The 22,891-nt window shown below is 39.0% G+C and overlaps 1 protein-coding gene across 2 annotated transcripts in view; it reads right to left on the bottom strand.

Annotated features, from left to right (window-relative positions):
* DYNC1I1 (dynein cytoplasmic 1 intermediate chain 1) overlaps positions 1-22,891 on the bottom strand; it is a 299,869-nt gene that overhangs the window by 261,026 nt on the left and 15,952 nt on the right. For both annotated transcript variants that reach the window (XM_045565532.1, XM_045565533.1), the window contains exons 2-3: positions 8,251-8,367; positions 1,311-1,425 (exon numbers count right to left, since the gene is read on the bottom strand). In XM_045565532.1, the coding sequence (XP_045421488.1) occupies positions 1,311-1,425; positions 8,251-8,358 (223 nt within the window). In that variant the 5' untranslated portion in view covers positions 8,359-8,367. The remainder of the gene's footprint in view (positions 1-1,310; positions 1,426-8,250; positions 8,368-22,891) is intronic.

Raw genomic sequence — 22,891 nt, 5'->3', positions numbered from 1 at the left:
TTTAGGGATATTTATCTGTTTTGTTCTTAAGGTTTAATTATTGGATTTATCTAGGGTCTGGGAGAATAGGACATCCTACTATCATTGCAACAGAATATCAAAGGCTATTTTGAGGCACAAATATAATTGATCGCAAATTAGACGAAATCATCTAATCTTTATTGGGGCTTATTATATCATTGTTAGACATATGATTTTACCTACTGCAAATTGAGATTGAGTATAACATGCTTTTTAGTGGTGTTTTAGCTTGGTGTGTATATATTAAATTGTATCCAGCAATACTTAATAATTTGCAGGCTTATTATATATGTTCTTATTCATATAAATCTTTGCCATTTTGTTGTACATGAGGTAATTTTTATCCTTAGTTTAAGTAACTAAGGAAATAAATAAAAATTTCTTTTAATATAAAAGCCAATGATGGAATTAAAAGAAGACAAACCATTTAAACAGGGGACTCGATATTATATTTATTTCTATGTATTATTTAAAAGGATTTTTTTTACTATATTGGATATCATGCAGTTTTACAGACACCCTAGGATTCCTCTTAAATGTATGGAAAACAAAAGGATAAAAGAAAAATAAAACAAATTATTACATGAGTGATTTATAGGTAGTGACAAAATAAACACAATATGCACGTTACCTTCAACAAAAAGAAAACAAATAGTTCAATACTCAAGCCTTAGGGATAAAATGAGGTCATGGACAATAACTAGGAATGAATGAGTTGGAGGAAGGGTGTGCAGTGAAAATGCCAATTAGCAATGAAATCAAGATATACAATAGAGTCAAATAAATTTAAAGTTGTTAACTAGCTGCTAATCTGCCACCTTTTGAAGTTTGCCTTCAAACTTCCCACTGAGCATTCTATTTTCATTATGGAATAACTCTATGCCTATAATGGTTATGAAATTCATAACCATATTTACAGTATTTAGATTGGCAAAGAGAGGTTGGGATTTAGCAATGGAAATGAAGAACCATTTAATAAGACATTCCAAGATTTCCTGTATTGACCAAGTGGCAACTCATTTAACAAGTATAAAATAATCCACTAGTAACACAGTGGAGAAAGTTGACCATCTAATCAATGAGCAGCAACATGCTAATGACTCTACAAGCTTTCCTCCCATCTCCTTCCAGCCCCCTCAATTCCCTATATGCATGCATCTTGAATCATAAGCCACAGAATGTCTTAAAAAAATAATAAAGCTAAAGACAAAAGAATAGTAAACACTGGACATGGTATATCCCACGTAAGTCGAATTTAAGGAATAATGACACAAAGCACTTTTAAGTACCTAGAGGTGGCTCTGGTGATATACCAATGCTTTGCAGCAAAGCCTCTGTCTCTCGTCGTTTGCGATCCAGATCGGAGTCATCCTGAACGGGTTCTTTCTTCTGTTGCATATCAGCCTAAAAAAAAAAAAAACTGGACGTCAGTAAGAAAAGTTAATAACTTAACGTATGCTTTTCCTGGCTGAAGCTGAAAATGATAAATGCATGGCAGTGAAGATCGGGCGAAAGCACTAAATACATATAATCACATGTATAAAGGATGAAAAAAACACTACAACTGCTCCATTTAATAATGACTGGCCCAGTGCTTTCTCTTATGGTTGAGAGATTTTTTCCTGCCTCTATCACATGGGGTGAAAGTTTCTCTCATGCAGTTTTGGAAGAAAGTGTCAAAGCAAAGTATTTCTGACTGGGGGTACAATTTTTTAAAAAAAATTTCTGTCTGCTTTTTTAGACCTTCTTGTCCCTTTGAGGGCATCAGTTCTTGATGAGTATGTGTTTATAATACTCATGCTCCATATTTGGAATTGTGCAAAGAAGGAATTGTTGGGATCTGGCTGAAAAGTAAAATTATTTATGAAAATCTGTAACTATAAAACACACTATTTGTATTGGTAGGATAAATTTACCATGGTTTAAAATAAACTGGGCTAAAATCTGTATGTGAACAATATTGATTATGTCTTGTTACTTGATTATGATTTTCATAGGATCTCATTACACATACTAACTGAAAGAAGAAAATTATTGTGGAGAAAAATATAGTACAAAAATCATTTAGAATAAGTTTTCTTTTTTTACAAATTCTATCTACAGAACACATCGTGTTTTTCATACTAGCCTCTTAAAGTCATATTCTATCCTCAGTCTGTGTTTTTGCAGGACAGTGACAATTAAAAAGTAAGTAAAGAAGATCTATGGTGGGATTCTAGAGGAAATTTTAAAAATTCCAGACTTGTTCTCTTTCATAATAGTTATTACTTAAGATGAGGTATTTGCCCTACATCTGAAACATAATAACATCATAATTGATGTGTAGCTACCACACAACAAAGCTTTGTGAGCTTGCAGAAATGAACCTGTCTTAAAGCTTGTCAAAAACCAATTATTTAATTATCAGACATACTTTCTTCCCCAGGGGCAAGTTGGGCACTCTAACAGGTACACTAACTCCTGCAGGCATGCAGAGTACATTTCAAAGCAGTGAAGCATAATTTACGTCAAGGCATCTAAAGCAGAAAGAGTTCATGCCACTTTTGACTTACTCCCTGACAGCCAACACACTGATTATAAACTAAATGCAGCTGGGCGCATGGCACTGGGCACAACACTTTTGTTAGTATTCACCTTGGGCTTAAGTACTCATATTTTCTTTTTCTTTTTTTTTTTGGTTGAGACAGGGTCTCTCTCTGTCACCTAGGGAGAGTGCAGTGGTATGATCGTAGCTCACTGCAACTTCAAATTCCTGGGCTCAAGTGATCCTCCTGCCTCAGCCTCTTGAATAGCTGGTACTATAGGCATGCACCACCATGCTGGGCTAATTTTTCTACTTTTTGTAGAGATGAGGTCTTGCTTTTGTTCAGGCTGATCTCGAACTCCTGGCCTCAAGCAATCCTCCTGCCTTGGCCTTCCAAAGTGCTGGGTTTATAGGCGTCAACCACTGCACTCAGCCTTCCTTTCCAATTTTAACATTTAAACTACTGAAGCAAGTTTCAAAGTTTATGTATACAACAGAGGCAAAGAGAGAACTAAGATAAGAAAAAGGATGTTGCAGAATGAGGATCTATATCAACATTCACTTATAAAGTTTAAAGTAGGATGGAAGGAAAAAAGGGGAAATAAAAGAAAAGGGAATTATTATAGTAGCTACTGAAATACAAATGAAAATAGTAAGATAAGCACAATTTGTCTTAGGAATCAAATGAGGAATAGTATCCATAAATGAATTGTCAGTTTTAGTGACAGCAAATACATGATTATTTGGTCACCACAGTATGCTCATACCTAAACCAGTGCCTGGTACATAGTAGATGATCAATAAAAAATGTGTTGACTGAGTGGATTAGTATCTGCTTTTGATAACTGTTAATTTATAGGTATAAAATCTTGGAACTGCACATCATTTGGGCCAATTTCCATCAGCTGTACCCCTCTGGAAGCCCCTCTACAATACCTAGTGGCCCACCACTCACAACAAAGTCACTTCTATGTCTAGCAACAAAAAAACTTTAACTTTCCCTCATTTTTTCAACAAAAATTGATTGAAGGACAACAGCATGTCAGTGTGAATGAAACTGAGAAGTCCTAATAGAGCTTACACAGAGTAAACAGAAAAAGACCTGCCTAATCTTGTTATTTTTAATAAACTTAGGGCTTATTGTCCAAAACTTTCTATCATGTAGGTCCTATGCAGAAAGGCATGGAATCTATTTTTGGTTTTGTTTTGTTTTTTGAGATTTATTCTAACTTTAACCATTGGGTATTCAAGAAACATACTACAGAGTAAATGACATGTTAACGTGTGTAACCATTGTGCAAAAATAGTACACCTGAACTCCATCTCCAAAACTTCACTTCTCTATTTCAAAGTGCCTCTGCTGCTCATTTTCTGCTTCTGCCTTTTTTAATTCTTAAGGAAACAGGCAATATAATGGCATATATTAAGAAAGAAAAATGTCCATTTCAGTATGTCAGAAACTTGGGAAAGCTTATCGACACTCAAAGTTGATGATGAAAAATGCAAAATTAGGTAAGTGGGGCTTATTGGAAATAAAAGCAGTTACTAACCTGCTCCTAATTAAGAACACTAAATGAAATAAAGTGTTACTTCACCCAAGAGACAGTAATACCAAGTGTCCTCATCATGAAACTTGATTTTTTCCCATGTAAATACTACAGAATCCTACTATGTTTTAATGACTCAACAAGGAGTGATTTTGCAGCAGGAGTAATTAAAAATCTGCAAGGTGCCTTTCTCAGCAAGTGATATTTTTGCTTGTGGGCAGTAATCATAGCTGAGACACAGAGAGGACAATCAAAGAAAGCAAATTTGTCAGCTGAGAATTAATTGTCAATCACTTTTCCCAAGCCAGTTCCACGTTTATTAGTGGAACATGTGAGGACGGGCCAGGAAAGCCCTGCCTGCTCTACCTTCCAGCAATCTGGCAGGAGGCCAAGGACAGGACGCAACTTCAGGGTGGCCCCCACTGAGCTCGCCTCATTGCATTAAAGCCAATTTTTCATAAAACTGGGCCTGTGTCTTAAATGGTGGCCACTATATTTATTTTAAAATCCGATTTCATCCATAATACCACAGCCAAGAAAACGGTTGACATCCAAAAAAGTGAGAGTGGTAATTTTATACAACATGGACACAGTTTTCTGGATTCTGTGGAGATAATCACCCTGGGTGGTCCTAACTCACACTAGTTTTCAGAATCGTGGTGCAAAAAAAAAAGTCACTCAGTTTAGCATTAAAGAGCATGTTGTTTCTTTTTCATTCTAAATTGATTTGTTTTCTTTAAAATATAAGCCTAAAGAAAGCTTATAAAAATCAAACCTATAAGCTTAAGGCTATTTCTAACTCTACAAACAACACAAAAACTAGAAAACTTTAAACTCAGGAGTCGGTGACAGTGGCCAGTTGACTGGAGCATCCCATAGACCAAGGATCAGAAGCTTCCAAAGAAATTTGCAGAATAGAACTCCACATGCTTGGAAAGGATGTTGGGACCAGCATCTCAAAACTGAACCATGTGTTCATTTATTCACTCATGCACCCATTCTATAAGCCTTTCTTGAAGGCCCACCATATGGCAAAATCTGTACTAGATGTGGAGTCAATGATTAAAAACCAAACCAAACCAAACCAAAACAACAAAAGAAACTTACAGCCCTTATTGCCCTGCCCTTGAAAGTGTGCAATCTATTACGAGAGACAAGTGAAGAGGAAAATATAATGCTCTGTGCTAAATGGTTTGATAAAGTCAAGGATAGGGTACAGAACTAAACTAGTTAGGAGTGGAGAACGGTATCAGAGGCAGATTTGGGAAGGAAGTGACATTTGAGATAAGAAGGGAAAGACACGCAGTTAACAGCCGGGTGAAGGACAGCCAGGTCAAGGCAGCAGCCAGGTGAAGGATGACAGGAAGAAGTAGAATGGTGAAAGCAGAGGAAGGGGAACAGCCTAAATGCCCTGTCGAGAGACAATGAGTCCATAAGGCATAAGTAAGCAGCTGAATCTGGCTGGAATGTGGATTTTAGGGAGAAAAAAACAATGAGGGTGGAAAGAGACCTGTTATGTCTATCTAGAACCTGGTGATCACTGTAAATTGGGGAAGTGGGTGGTGAAAGGATGACCCCAGGTTTCTGATTGGGACAACTGGCTGAGTGAGGGGGTCCTTCATGTGACTGGGGAGAAAGGGGGGCTACCTCTAAGGCTTAGACCTCTACAGCCTAGTTTCCTCATTTGAAAAAGAGGGTTCAGAATAGATTATTTCCAGATTCCTTTGAGCTACAAAAGGTTCCAATCCCATGAAACTAGGGGCCTTGGATTACAAGAGCCTTCCAATAATGGGGGAATTTTGAAAAATGGCCTTCCCAGCAGTAATCCCAACCAGCGTGTGGGGATCACAGCCACTCTGGGGGCCCCGTTGCCTACTTTGATAGCTGAGCTCAGAAGCAGCTTCGTAGCTGTTTCTTACTGACCGGTTCCCTGGGTCTTTCACCGCTCTGCAGTGTCTTCTTGAATCCTCTTGCATCTGTGAGAAAGGCACCTCTCTCTCTCCATTTTATAGAAGAGGAAGTATGTTCAGAAAGATCCCATACTCACTCACGGCCATTCTGTGACGGGCAGAGCCCGGTTTCCCAGCCACGTTCAACTCCAAAGCCTCTGTGCATAACTACTGTGCTTTACTGCCTATTGTCTACAGCCTCACCTGCCCAGAGTGAGTCAAGTCAGCACATTCTGCAAAAAGTGCTTACACAGAACCAAGGAAAGATTTTTTTAGGGGAGATGGGCTGTGGAGAAAGAAGATTTAAAACTAGGACAGACCTTAAAGATACGGTAGTCCAGTGGATCCCCAAATCTGGCCCTGATTGGGATCATTCACATCAGAAACTTTGAGATGGGACCCGAAGACTCTGTATTGCCGTGTGACTCTGGGAGCAGGGTTTAGTTATCACAAGCTTAAACCACCATCTCAGTTTAAAAATGAGGAAATCAAGACTTTATACGACATTAATTCAAGAACCAGCTAGCAGCCAGGAACACCTAGAGTCCAGGTGTTCCACCCTCCACCACCTGCCACCCTCAAGCTCCCAGGGCTCCTTCTGCCGTGTAACAAACTAAATCTCCACCAGGCAAACCTGCTCGGTGTAGAAGCAAAAGGGGTAGCCTGCTTCCATCAGTCTTGTTTGCCTGTAATTTCCCCCAAAATGTGTAAAATAAAAAAAGATGAAGCAGACAGCATAATTTGGAACCAAATTTCCTATATCACATTGCATTTTGTGGTAATTCTGTGGAATTCAAGTTGGATATTAGAATGTCAGTTTAAAAGGAAACCGGTTATTAGTAAAGGATAACAGGTGCTTTAAAACTACAGTAAGTGTTGACATTTGAGGGAAAGGAAACATAATAACTTAATGCTTTTTTTGGCTTTGCATGGAAATGAATAGCCATTCCTTGTCAAATCTCACCTCTACTTCACTCAAAGACTGCATATAAAACAGCAAAGATCTCCAAGGGAAAAACATTGTGCGTGATGTCAAGGACAAATAAACTATCACATCAATCACGTGTAATGGTATGAAGAAAAGCAAGATGCCAGGAGGCTAAAATGCAACTGCAATTATATTTTACTTTGTTGGAAAATAATAATTGTTATAAATCTGTTACCTTGGTCTCCGGGCCTTGTAGTATGAAGCAACACTTATTTAGATTGTAAAGCATTAAAATACATTTTCTTTTCCCTTAAAGTAGCTTTGGTTTCTATATACACAAACATATCACACTACACAAAGTTTTTTTCTTAGAAAACTATGCAAAAATATCTTTGGCATCTGGTTTTTGTACAAGACATGGGCTATTTCTACACTGCCATAACAAATTGGAAAATTAAAAATAAATTATTTATTGGATTAGGATAGTAGAAGAAAATGTGATACGACAGCAAGGCATTGAAGGGGGACTTGAGAGTCCTGGATTCTGTATCTAGAAGGCAGAAAAGATACATTTCATCTCTAGGTTTCTGCTGCTTTGTTAGCATAAAGACAGGCCTCAGTGGAAAGTCTCTGAAATTTTTTCCGGATTTAACATGTAATAATAATTCTCTGTCCTATGCTATCCTATCCACTCTCACCAAGTGAAGTGCAGATTTCCCCTTACCAAACCTACGATTCTTATTTACCATGAAAGTACACACCACTTAGGAAACAATGGAAATCCGTTGGCATCATTTTCTATTTTTCTCTTAAAATATTCTTGCTGGTAATTTTACAAAAGGCTTTTCTTTTAATTAACAATTGTTAAGTACTGAGTATACTCTAGGTGCTGCTAAGTGCTATATAACATTAACTCCCTCAGTCCTCATAACCCTGAAAAATAAATATATTATTGTTCCCATATTAAGGATAGGAAATGGAGTTACAGAAAGGTTATGAAACTTCTAACAATAATGAGATCACAGACCACCTCCAGGGTTCTATTCAATTCTGGGGTGAACCTGGGGCTTGGGGACCTCTGAAGCAAATGCTATTTACCACTTAGGTGGGACCTGCCCAGCACACAGCAGGTGGCAATGACATTATTATGCTAAGTATGTAGATAGCCACTCATTTTATTTAGATATCATAAAAGGATTCTTATCCTATTTATCCACAGCTCCCCAGAATCAAGGGATTTTTCCTTCCCCTCCACAACACCCCAACACCCAAGATGTTTACCTCTTTCTTCTTCCTCTCTTCTTCCTTCCGTTTCTTCTCTTCTCTTATCTGTGCTAAACGCTGCTTTTTGCGCTCCAGCTCAGCTTTTAAGTCACTTTTGTCAGACATGTTGGTTTCCTTGGAGAAAAAGAAAAAAAAGTAAACATATATAAATAACCTTTCTGTAAAAATCATTCATAAGGAAATGCAGGTTGAAAATGTGACTTTTTGGTAATAACAGTTTGTATTATTTAGCCTACGTTGAAGAAGCAAAGAAACAAATTAAGTTAGAGCTTGCCTAACTCTATATACAATCTTTCCCTTTTATGTATATATACATAAATGTCTGAAGAAATACAATGTTATTGTCTGGTGTAAAGAATAGAATAGCAACTTCTGAATAAGCAACACATTTTCTGTACAAATTTCTTAACAAATAAACAAAAAACAAATAAGAGAATCAAAAAGGAACCATTATCATGACTTTCAATTTAGATGATAATGGAGCAATTCATCCCCACACTGAGAAAAGAAAATAGGTTGTCATAAACCCTTAGAGACGTGCCCTGCTCAAATTTCCATGGACTCAATAAACATTCCTCCACTGAGCTTGGGCACATGGAGAATTCATTTTGCCTTATATGCATCAGGGAAGACAGCCGCTGAAGACTTAACATGTTAATCTTCTTTTTCTGTAAAACTCCTCCTGAACTGTCACAATTAATTTCATCTCCAACACAATCCTATCTCTATAAAACTTTCATTTGCATCCTGAATGCAATATTACTTATTCTGGCACTTCCCCTTTCCAAAGCAAAGGGTGTTTGTGAACACATGAAATGGGAGATAACACCATGGCAAATTCTTAGGAAAATTTATCCAAATGAGACTTAATTTTAATGTTAATCATGGTAAGGATGCTAGTGGCAGTGGTGTCAGAAACATTTTTAAATAAAATGAGTTTGGCGAAGACTTTACTAATTACCAGTGATTATATCATTGTGTCTTTTGTGCTCCCAACTGAAAACTAACAAAATGCAAACCCTGAGAAATAAAGAACCCCCCTGACCAAAATTCCTAAAATGAAGGAAAAAAAGAAAACAGTGACTAGCCGTAAATGTCATGAGTACTCATTTGCATATTATTTGTATGCAACTAGGATAAATGTACAATGTATCCTGAAGCAGATGACAATGTGATAGAAGGCAAAAAAAGTACCAAATAATACAGAACAATGACAAATTCTCAAACTTCCTGTCATTGTCATTAGAAGGTAATCATGGACCTGCAGTTACTCTAAGACACATTTTCAGACAATACACGGTCAGGAAGTGTGCTGTGTCTCTACTGTACACTTTCTGTTCACAGTATGACAGTAAAGATTTGTGAAATTATAATAACGACTGCAATATTCAATCTCTGCCATTCATGATCATACCATCTTCATTTTATAACAAACATTTGCTGAATATTTCATTCATTCATCTAGGTACTCTACAAGGTATAGGGATACAAAGTTAAGCAAAACCAGATTCTTTCCTTCAAGGAATGTATAACTCAGATTTGTGCACACGTTGTGTGGCTGGAGATATTGGCTTACTGATTACTTGGTGCCAGGCCCTTTATATTCATGATCATATTTAATCACAACAATCCAAGCAGACTGGTATGAATGTCTTTTTCACAATTACAAAATAAAGAAGGCTCAGAAAGACCAGAGATGGCCTAGCCAATGTGCTACAGAACCTAAATTCAAGCTTGCCCGTGCTCTGATCTACTACAGACGTCTGATTCCCACTGCGCGAGTTCGGAGGGAATGCAGAGCAAAATAACAGTCAAGATCTGGTGAAGCAGACCAGGGCAAACATTGAGGAACAGGTAGAATTTGAACAGGATATCAAATGAGGCCAGGAGTTAGCAAGGGACAAGAAGATTTGGATGTGCAAAGACTTGTGGAAGAGGGAACTGGCAGGTGGAGTACAAGAGATGGGGATGAATCCAAGTCAAGAAATATAAACGTGGGTTGGTAAGAATGGATGTGTGGAGGCAACTGGCAAAGCCTTCACAAAACAGAGAAGTGAGTTCTAGTTGGTGAAATGGGTGATGGGAAATCACAGCAGCTTTTGGAAAAGGGAAGTTAACAAAATAAAAATGGAATTTGCTTAAGCCTATTCTTGTCCCTGCCTGCATGACAGACAGGAGCAGAAATGAGAATTAAGGCAAGCTGCTGGGAGACTGGTGCCAACATCTATCTGCATCAACTGCGCTGCACTGGGATGGCAGGTGAATGGAGAGACAGAAGGCGGAGAATGCGGACTGGAGAAAGCACAGCCAAGGAGGACCAAGTAACTCTTGGCAGCCTTTAGATGTGGAGACAAAAAAAGAAGATCCAGCAACAATTTGATTTTGAGAGGGCGGCAGTGAAATCAGGAAGAGAAGGCAAAGAAGAAGAAAACGGCAAAAAAAAAAAAAAAATGTAGAGCATATTTTAATTTAGGTGTCAATGGGACTTCAGGGCACAATGTACAGATACAATTCTACAGGTGGGAGGAGAAGCTGCATGGAGACTGGAGCTGAGGAATAGAGTTTGGAATAATTCACCTACAAAGGGTTGTTTAAACCGAAGTCACAATTCAAAGTCCTACAGGAGGCAGATGGATAACTTGAAGAAGCAGAGCAGCAACCAAGGCCAGCCAGAGAGGAAATACCCTTCTCAAGGGAGAAAGCTCCCCCCAGCTCCAACTGGTGGTTCACATGGAGGGACAGGGACCCAAGAAGTTAGATCTTCTGATCTTTAATTCTTTTCAAGAGAAGCCATAGAACTGACAACAGTGAAGTTTATCACTAAAACATTGGATGCCAATAATTTTCAACACCAATGGGTAAAATTCCAGGCAAGAGAGAATAAGGACCTAACTCCAGAAGCCATCTGAGATGTTACATACATTCTTGCCCAATGGGGGCCAATCTAACTGATGTGTTTGAATTTTTTCGGCTGTCAAAAATGAACTGTACGATAAGAAAAATCACTGGTAAAGCAATAGCTGTTTCATTCTAAATTGAAAGCAGCTAGTGGAAACTTCTTAGAAAACTTCAGTTTCCCTCTCCCCCATATTTCTCCAACATTTATCTACCTGTCCCCAATCCATCAAAAGTGTCTGGCACAACCTCAGCAGTATATTATGGTCATTAAGGAGCAAACCATACTATGAGAACATCTTGTATTTGTTGTGATTTTCCTGCTAAGAACTTCAATCACAAGAGGAAGTAAGGTGTATTCCCAGTACATTTCTGCAAAGTGCAAAGGCTTTCTTCCAAAAAATAAATACATCTGACAATGTTGATGATATAAGTTGGTGTTCCCAGGCACAGAGCCAATATTTTAAAAATAAGCAACAAAACACTGAGGGAACTTTAAAAAAATCATAATAAGTAATGATGTTTCAAATAATACTAGTTAGTCTTTAAATGTAGTAGAACTACAAAGTTAAAAGACAGAACTATAGAGGGCCTTCTACTTACTGATTTTTAGATCCATTCTAAAATAGACACTTAGTATCAATCCCTAGAAATCTCAAGGGAATGCTTCATAAAGGGTTTGGAAAATACACGTTAGAGTAAATGAATGAGCCTTTACACATAGTACAGTGGCTTGCACAGTGGCCTAAAATGCAGCGTCAGCACTAAACTCCCCAGGCTTTTGGGTTGGGGGTGAGGATCGGGGGCTTGCTAGTCCGACCCACCATCTCCCTGCATATCAAGCAAACCAAATTGAGTAGCAAAGCATGAGGGACATGAGTTACAGAGATTCCTGTGTCTAATGTAGGTCACTGCAAAGGCAATTCTGAGGCTCTCCGTCTAAGAAAACAAGAGTCAAAGCTACCTGCTGTTAATTATTGCTCAATTACTTCACACACATAAATAAGCTGGTCTCTTTCACTTACAAATGGCACGGGATCAAGTAGATAAATCAAATCCACCTCTAAATGTGGAGCCCCTCTCTGTCTGATCATCAGCATGGTCTGTCACCCACCAATCAACTCCAGGCTTGACCGGACCCAGGCTCAGGAACCGTCCCAGCTCAGCCTCAGCCCAGCTCCACCCGTTCCGGGGTCAGGGGATGAGTGTTTGTGCTGCCTGCTCAGCATCTGTCAGAGCAGAGCCCATATTCGGAACTTGCTTTCCACTGGTGCCATCTCCCCTGCCTCGTTCTCTTTCACCCCATCCTCATTGCCAATTTCACCCTTCCTATCACCCTTCACCACTGCACCTTAGCTCTTGCTTCCCTGCAAACCCTCCAGCTATACTATCACTGAACACAATCCCATTTCACCTCTTGTCTGTCTGTCTTTGTCCGCCATGTTATACCCACCCCAAATAGATATCTCAAAGTTCAAATCAGCTACACCCTTTGCTCTGGACTCCATACATCAATCCCCAACTTCCCTAACATTTGTTTTTCCAATTTCAACCCTCTACCACTGATTTCCCTTTTGTTCCCTGATTCACCCTTTATCCCCTGCTTTGTGTTTTAACGACAACTCATCTCCACCCATCCTCCCAAATATATCAGTTTTGATAACTTTGGCTTCAGCCCATCTGTGATCTCCATAAACCGCCATTCTTTTGATCCAGACAAATGTGTCAATATAAGTAAAGAGCTTAGAAATGTGCCTGGCAAATACTAAACACTCAAGAAAACTTGTTCCTCCTCCTCCACCTCCTCTTCCTATTCTTTTTCTGTTATTATTACTATTATTTTTACCCTGTCAACTCTTTCCCACATCATCAATTTTACTCTAATTCAATAACCAAGTCATTATTCAAAGTTCACTGCAATCATTTTAAAAGTGTTACTGTGAGAATTACATTAAAGGCTTAGTACGTTACTGATTTAACAGCAATACATTCAGAGCAATGAAACCTAATCTATGGGATTCTGAGGCACTTCAGAGCAAGCAGAAGGAGCATCTCAATCTAAATGGGTTCTAAAATGGAAGGCATGTGGGAAAAGAGGTGTGTCTCAAAAAAAACATTTTTAAATTAAATGTAGTCATTTAATTTAATAGTAGAAAAATTCTTCTCTATTTTTCTGTTGAACATAGCAATTATATACCCAGTTATCCTCAGCAGGCATCTTCCTTATCTTACCCACTTTCTCTGGACAGTGGGGCAGTGTATGAAGACACGGTTTCTTCTCTAGTTAAGAAGTTAGTTACAGGACTGGTCTCTTCTGCTGTTCCATCATATAAATGGCTCATGGCCCTAAGTTGCAATAGAAGAAAGAATGTGGAGAAGAGGGAAGGAGGAAAACCCGACAGATAGAGAAATATGGACACTGAGGAAGCAGGAAACAAAACAAAAGTCAATTTCCCATTTTCCCTTGTCTTCCCAGGTCCCCTTGCGTCTCCTTCACGTTTCTTGTGTCCACACGTATCCATAAAGGAAAATTTCCAGCTTTTCTTGAACCCAACAATGAAACCTATCAGCTTCACTTTCGTTTCTGTACATATCATCACGGTAAGGCTTGGTCCTATTTAGAGCCGAGTGCCTAGCAGAGGAGAAGCAAAGGGTTTAGTTCTGTTTACACAGCTGCTGTTAACAGCACCTCCCAAGGCTTAGCTTTTGAACAATATAGATCTCTATTTCCTTTCGGTTGTCTAAGTTGGCAGCAGTTTGGGATTCCATTTCTAATGCTGGCATATGCAAATGTATTCTTAAGCTTAAAGTCAGACTCCTAGGAGGTTTAAATCATTGCCCAGCTGTTGCCAGACTTATTGAAAAAATACCCAGGAATAAGTTCTCTTTTCCTGCCTGAAAACAGTTGCTCTTGTCAGCTCTTCACTATCAACTATTGAACTTTTCATCTGCCACTGGGTATGTGTAAGAAATTTGATTTTTTGCAGCCTCATTTCACCTGCCTTGTTTCTCATAAAATGTTGCTGCCCTCTTCCACTTGGATGGGAGGCCCAGGGATGATAGGGACCAACCATTAGGCCATTTTTACAGCTATATCTCACAGTCAATAAAAAGAGGGTAATAGACGTCTCAGGAGGGAGTTGGCTGGTGAAAGATGTGGGAGGGTTATTTGCTAAATTTTTACAGCCATCGGTACACTATGAAAACAAAATTTTTAATAAAATCTTTCTTATGGTAGGACAGTGCCCAGGACTGTCTGCTTGTATAACAGTGGAGCAGTTCTCAAATACTTTGGTCTCAGCAATCGTTTATACTCCTAAAATTATTGAGGACCTCAAAGACCTTTTGTTTATGTAGGGTATGTCTATTAACATTACCCATGTTAAAAATTAAAACTGATAATACTTTAAATATGTATTTCATAATTAATTCTAAAATAAAGTTTTTACTTGTAAATATAACATTTTTGCGGGGAAAAAACACATTTTACAAAGTAAAAAATATTAAGTAGAGTGTAATTCTTTTATATTTTCACATATAATTTTAATATCTGACTTATAGAATGTCAACTGGTTTCTTGTAGCTGCTTCTGCATTCAAGCTGTTATGACATGTTATTAATATTTTAGTTAAAGTATGTGAAGAAAATCTGGCCCCACACAGATATGTAGTCTAAAAAAGGCAGAACATTTTATTAGCCTCTTCAGGTAATTGTGGATATTCTTCGATATTACACCAAAAGTCAACAAACAGAGGCTTCTTAAAAGTCAGTTGCAATGTATGAAGCCACATCAATCAATGAACTTTTTGTACTCTGTTATACTAAAATCCATTGGTCTATCTTAAACTTTGAATCAATCTTCTATTCATGTATGATTTTATAATGTAATGCATTGGTTATTAGAAAATATCAATAATTGAAAAATATTAAATCATGCAGACCTTCCAAATGTTAACACATTTCATCATACAATATCAAAAATAAAATTCAGTGATATCATTGCTAGTCTCTTCAGAAAAACCTTTAGGCGTTGTAAAGTTGTCGAGCTTATGGTGGCAGATATAAGTTTCCCAAAATTCTAATTTTGCTTGAAAGCTCAAATTTTATCCTTAGCAACAAATATTGTCAGTTGTGTTCTTGAAGTGACAAAGCTCATGCCATTGATTTGTGAGGAAATGTCTGCCGAATATTCAAATCTAAATAACCACAGTTTGTCAGTTGTTCTTTCAAGTGAAAAATAGTTTCATTAAAAAAAAGACAGCTAGTTAAGCTCACAATTCAAACTGTTGCACAAATGCTTTTCCTCGAGACGACCACTGGACTTTGGAAGGTGGCAGAAGTGCTTTACGTATCCCCATTATAATGTCACACATATATACTCAAGAGCAGAGATTTAATATAACTAAATTTTTTTTTCTGCTTCATGAGAGGCATTCTTAAGTGACACTGGGTTGTTTTTTAAAACTGTAAAGTGTGTGGCGGTGAAGTTTGTGCCACTATTAGTATAGTTACATGCCACTGGCTCAACTGCTGTTAAAGCAGGGGTCCCCCACCCATAGTAAGTTGTGTAATTATTTCATTATATATTACAATGTAATAATAATAGAAATAAAATGCCCCATAAATGTAATGGGCTTGAATCATCCCAAAACCATACCCCTTCTCCCTGGTCTGTGGAAAAACTGTCTTCCATGACAATGGTCCCTGGTGCCAACAAGGCTGGGGACCACTGTGGTGTGGTATTAGCAGTTTTACCCATGATTGCTTCTCTACCATCATTGCAAATGTCAACACAGTAGGAAAAAAACAGATAACATTTTAGTGTTATTACAAAAATGGTTTTGACCATACAAATCCCAACTATGTCGGGGGACTCTCTAAAGGATTCCGAAACCGCACTCTGACTTAACCTACTTCTGATAAGATGGAGTTGATTCTAAAGCCCACAGAGACCTTTACTTAAGAAAATTCTGCTAAGTGTTTATATAAACAACCTGAACAGGGAGTCTGAGCTCTTTCCTTGCTTGGAGGAAAAGAAAAAATAAAAGACACTGTAGTAAAATCTCTGAGCATAGAAAACTCAAGTGAGACACAAGGTTTCACAAACTGATTTAGAAATACCAGGAAGATCTCAGACCTCTGGATACAGCATAAGAGAAAACTAGGGAAAGAGTGAGGCCCTGAGGAAAAGGTCCCATAGAACTACGTGGGAGATTTCTCACCTGCCTCAGCCAGGTCCTAGGGAAAGGGGACAAGTTGAGAAGGCGTTTTTCACTCCCCTCGTTCTCCTCCTCCCCATCCCACCTTGACGGGCTTTAGCCTGGCTGTAAAGTGAGCTCAGAAGACAGTGGTTGATAAACTATAGACATCCCTGTTTTATGTGAAAATTTTTTATTCTTTTGTCCTTTTAATTCTGCTGAAGATTGTTTTAATAATTACAATTATACATGTTCATTTCGCAACAAGAACTTCAAAGCCTATATAATCCAGTACCGGCATTTTACCCAAAAATAGGGAAGCTGAGATGCAGTTATCCAGATTCACAACCGTTAAGTGGAAGGGTCAGAACTGGAAACACCAGAACTCCTTATTCCTGAACACTTTTATTGAATAATGTTTCCCTTTCAGCGTTTGCTTATTCAAGATTTTACTCATTTTAACCCCAAGAAACCTCTTCTTAAACAAAGGCCTTCCTGGCGGCGAATCCGGATCAGTCTCCAGTCCAAGCTTGCTGTCGCTCTCTATCACCACCTGGTGGCAGTACCTGTAAATTGCATGAAAGAGCTGACACCGGAGGGAAGGGCTTTGCCTCTGAAATTCCCAGCCACATCACCAAAGCCAATACTGAGTAGTTACCAGCACTGCAAGTTTTCATTTACATAGGAAGGACCTATTTATGTCAGTAGAGGACTACTATTTTGAAGGAAAAACTATCTCAATACAAACACACAATTTTAAACATCTATGTTGATTATTCTAGGCTCCCCTCAATTTTATTCATTTTGGGCAAAGTTCTTGACTAGGAAATCAGAAAATACTTCTAAAATTAAGGCTTTAGTATTGCTCTTGTTGAATTTGTGAGCTATATTTAAAATTGTTGTGTCTACATAATATCACTAGTCCTATTTTCACTGTCTCCTAAGTCTGAGCTACCGAAATTACACTGCTTAAGTTGTAACTCGAGCATTGGCAATTGCAGCACATTAAACAGGAGAGACACTCAAGCCCTCAGCACAGAGGCCCATTATGCTAGAGAGAAAAATCAATCCATAGGGAATCTGCTCTCTCACCTAGTTAACGGAGTAGAGACGAGAGCTCTTAAATCTTAAAGGATTCAAAAGCTATTGTCATCTTTGCCAAAAAATTCTGAAAATTTTTGTCTCATTTCTGACCCCTACAGTGCATTCCACCAATTTAGAGATTCAATATACTTCTCTTTGGGAAAGGAATTGTTCTCCAATTAAGAGAATCAGTCATTCATATCTTAGAGTATCTTCCCTCAAGAAACACTCAGATGATATCAAGAGTCCTTAGGAAAAGAGAATTTCAAGTAGAATACTTGAAAGAGTGTGAAACTAAAGATGGAACAGTTTGGACAACTAGAGAGCAGTATTTTGGAATTGGGTTCCTACGAATTAGGGCAGAAGAGGAACTGGAAAATAGAATCAGAAGAAAGGAGATGATTTCTTTGGGGAATATCACAAACACACACACAAAAAATAACCTACGGTGAAGAAAGAAGTGAGGCTTTGCAAAGGGATCCTTTGGAAACACATAACCTTGTGTCACGAAAGATGGGAAAGATGAATCATCTACCCAGGCCAGGTATCAGGCAAGGAAGTCAAACGAAGAAGGCTACCACCCCTGCACCTTATATAACAGGAAATTATATGTCTGTGCTCCTAGAGGTTCTAAAACACGTTGGAGTGAATAGAAAGGGGCTGCTCGATCTCAATGGGTGCTCTCAAGGAGCACTTGGAAAGGGGAGGCTCCTCCACAGACCATCACGCAAGCTTCTTTTGGAACTTGCAAAGTGACTCCTCAGCATCACATTGGTCCCATAGTTGGTATTTGATAAACACTTGCTGTTACATAAATGGGTTAAAGATGACCCCTGTGTTGTTTACATCTTCACAGCAGGCTGGGACAATTAGCTCAAAGCCCACCGGCCCCAAACACAAACTCTTACACATCCAATTGCTTAAAATAAAACTCAAATAAACATATTTTTTGCCATTTAGAGCTTGCCTGTTTTGCATGCTCTGCAAAAGTGCACACAACATCTGCTAGCCATAGACAAACTCTGTGACTATCAAAAACCCCAAACTGCTGTTGCCCTTTGGAACTCTTTGACCCAGGGACTTCCCACCTTGCTGCAGAGCAACACCATCTAGACACATAGCCTTCCTCTTCCATGCCCTTCTCTCCCTGGAGTTCCCTTGTCCTCTTCCCCTTGGGTGGTGGCCTCACGCTGCTGTCTCAAGGGACTTCCTCCCTCATGCCTGGCCAAACACTGTATAATACAGCTGTTCTACAAGGCTGCTGTCTTGTGGTCCTGTCTCTTCCTTGATCAGCCCCCAATCTTTGAACTCATCACAACCCACAGCCAATTTTCCACAGTCCTCCCACTTTTACCACCAGATATTTCCAAGCCTGCCCTCTCCTGTCTATGTCCCAGGTCACTCACACTGCCCAATGCCAGTCTTCATCACTGCTCATCTGACAACTGCAACACTGTCCTAACTGATCTTCCTCCCTCCACGCTAACCTGGCTCCCTGATGATACATTCTGCACCCGGTGTCGAGAAATCTTTCTGCCACTCAGATTTGATGGGTCCACTCTCCTACTTAAAACACTGCTACAAATACCTCCCAACTCCTTATCATGGCACATGAGATGCTATCATTTCCCATCTCTCTGGCCATATATCCTTCCCAAGTTCACATGGGACTGGCACCTACCAACCTGTTTCCTGCCTTGGTACCTTTACAAGTTCCAGAAATGCTCTTCTCACCATTCATTACCTGATGTCTCCTATTCATCCTTCTGTCTCAGCTCAATCACACCCCCTCCAGAAAGCCTTCTTGGGGCATCAAGTGTACGGAAGGAAAGAAATCATTTCCTTCTACTCACCTTATGTTCACTGGCTAGGTCCCCTACAACAAAAGGCAGATTAACAAAAGAAAATCACACAAATATATTTAATATACATTTTATGTGGCATAGGAGCCAGCCTTCATAAGGAAATAAAGACCTTAAGGAATAGTCAAACCTGTGTGTTCTTATAGTAGGCTTGATGAAGAATGAAGAATGGTGGAAAAAAATGGGCAGAAAGAATGTGATCTTAGGGGAAACTTAGCCAGGCCTGTTTGGCCAGACTCCTCTCCGTGTCCCTGTGTTTTAAGATATAGCCCTTTTTTCTGATGATACGGAGGGCACCTCTCACATGAAGGTCTTAAGACTGCTTCAGGGATGAAGGGCAGGGGAAGGTCAGAGAGACCGTCTTGCACATGCTTCTCAAATCCCTCCAACTTAAAACAATCAATATGCCAAAGTGCCATATTTTGGGGCAGCATGTCCTAAACCCCAGCACAGGGCTGGGCCACGCACCCCTCCCTGGTGCCCCTAGAGTAGCCTGTGCATAGTTCTGCTGGAGCATGTACCACCATGCATGCCTATATTCTGTAAATGCGATTTTCTCCTCCTGTTAGACTTCAAGCTCCCGAGGCAAGGGCCACGTCTAATTTATCTCTGCACCCCTACTGCCCAGCAGTGAGTGCTCAGTAAATGTCTCTTGAACTGCTAAACAACTGTTAGATAGAAATGTGAAAATTATTAGGTTGGCTTAGGGTGGGAACTCAAAAAGTATGTATTAGACATAATGTGGTTAATGGAAAACTTAGGTAGTGATCATAAAGCTTGTAAACAAAAGCCTCAGGAATCTGGAGAGTCCAGAGGATGTAAATCTAACAGAGTTGTGGCGACGCCACTATTCCCGTCCCCCTTGATAAGGATGCAGCTTCCCCTCTGCCATCTCTGTAAGATGAGGCCAGCGCAGGGAATCCCAGAAACTGGTTGTTTGAAAAAGAATTTATTACAGAGGCTATTCTGGCCCAATTGCTCGCTCCCCCCAGAAAAAACCTCTATAAAACCCAAGACTTTCCCCTCCTTCGTGGTGGATGCTTTTTTTGGCCTCAGCCATCTGCACCCAGATGCTCAAATAAATAGCATTTTGCTATACCTGGGGTTCCAGACCTAATAGAAATCATCCATATTTCACTAAAATTTCAAGAACTTTCTAATCATCAATAAATTGGGTCAGTGTACTATGCTTTAAATGATCAAGCTCAGAAAAGTTCCTCTCCATTATGGAACAAATCTTTTTTTCCATGGGGGGAGAAAGGGAGACTCATTTTCTCATCCATTAGTACAAACATGCAACAAACACGCACTCTTAACATTGCCTCATCCATTAAACTATCTTTTACTAAATCACTACCATTATATATCCATTGACATAATTTTTCCTGCCTGATTTATGTGTTTAATCTCTGTTTTCTGACTCTAAAAGGATTATTTAGCAAAATCCATTCAATTTATAATTGACAGCCTCTATTGTTTATCTCAACCAACAAATTCAGCAATCTAGAATTTATTGCCCAAAATGCCTTGAGGATAAATTATCATGCTGATGGTTGGGCTTTCTTTTTAAAAGTGATATAAAAATAATCTCTGCTTTAGAACAGAGCCAGCGATTGCACTTGGAGCTGTTTTCTCTGAGTTGCTAAGATGATAAATGAACATGTCTAAAAATAAACTACTCTCAGGTAACCTGGCAGTCTCATCTTTAAAACAACTGATAACAAGCAAATCTTTAGACACGACTACCGTTAGCTTTGACTCAGAGTCCTGGGCTCATTGTCCTTCTAAAAGGGCCAGATTCTCCATGCAACAAAGTTAAATGAAGACAGCACTGGCCAGTAGGCCTGCCTAAAATGGGCACTCTGTTTTGATAGACGATGCAGGCAAATTCAAGCCACTAGAAGTTCTTGCAACTCACAAATGAGAACAAATTTAAACCATCATAACAAAGGAAATTAAGTCGATACAAATACAAATAAAGAAAGGAACAATTGTAATTTAGATATTATCTAATTTAAATGATAAAGTAAAATTAGATCTTCCCAACATAAATCAGCAATATACACGCTCACAAAAACCCAATTTCTTTTAATCTTCTAAATTATAAGTTATTAGAAATATCTTCACATTTTAATATTACTTAATTCAATACCCTCCCAAATTTACTACAAAATACTTATGAATTTGTAATTAATCCTATCTAATTTTAAGGACCACCTATTCCTGCTGAAGCCATGATGAGTGGAAAGCACTTGTAGAGAAGGGGACCTCTAAGGTGATACTCTGTCTTCACACCCGAAGCAAACAACTTTGGCATGAGAACAGCCAGGATGCGAACCCTGGTCTCCATAGCACATGCTCTTAACTACTGCATAAGCCTGTAGCTTTATGTTTTTCTCATCTTCTCTTGGCCCACTCTATTGGCCTTATCATCTGTACTGATTTATTCTACTTTTCCTGAATTCTTTCTTTGCTGTAGTCACCCACTTTATGTCAGCAGTTTTCCTTCTAATGTTTGTTCTACAGGTGATAAAGAGCGTGACAGCTAAAAAAAAAAAAAACAGAGCTACTAAAGATCCCATAAATCAATGCAGTCTGTGTTACAACTTTGATCATAAGGCGGCAGTGGGAGAAGGCTCCATAGAGTAGGTGACTTAACAAGCCATCATAGCGGAAGACCAGACTTGAGGAAGGCACAGGTGAGTGACGCATCTCAGGCAGGGAGAAGCATGAACAAAGGTGGGGAGGCAAGAAGAACGATCAGTCTGTGGGACAAGTAATTTGATATGGATGGAACAGGAGTATAAAAGACGGTGGAGGAAGATGAGGATGGAAATGCAGTCAGCGATGAGATCCCAAAGGTTGAGTAACCAACCATTCAAGTTTGCACAGAAATGAGGGGGTGCCTAGGACATGGGATGAGCTGTGCTAAAACCAGGAAAGTCCCAGGCAAACAAGTTGATCTATAGCCAAAGTTCTGCTAAGCCATGCTTTAAAAGGTACACATATGGAAATAAAACTCAACAGAAATCAAGCAGGTAGTGGGGAGGAGGGGATGGGTAAATTCACGCCTAATGAGTACAACACACACTATCTGGGTAATGGGCATACTTAAAATTTTGACTCAAACTGTACAAAAGCAATTCATGTCACCAAAACATTTGTGCTCCCATAATATTCTGAAATTTAAAAAAAATTAAAGGGATCTGAACCTCTCTGCAGACAGGAGGGAAACAAGGAAGGATATGAGCAAGTACAAGACAAGATAATTTATTCCTAGTGTGTAATTCACAATATAGTAGCCTTTTACAACATGGGTTGCAACCCCCTGGTGAGTTACAAAATCAAGTTAGTGGTCACAGGCAGCAATTTTTGTGATGTACAGATGAAAACTATTAGAATGTGCTGCGCATGCTAATAAACTTGTTTTGGACACACACATGCATTCATCATTATATACACATATTATTTATTGTTGTTAGTTGCAGTTAAAAGTTTGAAATATATTGGGCTTCACTGATTCTCAAATTAATACCTTTTACATTCTAAATTTATCTCTACCTTTACCCTGTCTCAGTCAACATTTTGCATGTCATGACA

This window comes from Lemur catta, chromosome 11, assembly GCF_020740605.2.
Source record: "Lemur catta isolate mLemCat1 chromosome 11, mLemCat1.pri, whole genome shotgun sequence".
NCBI lineage: Eukaryota > Metazoa > Chordata > Mammalia > Primates > Lemuridae > Lemur > Lemur catta.
This window is presented reverse-complemented; position numbering and strand designations above follow the sequence as displayed.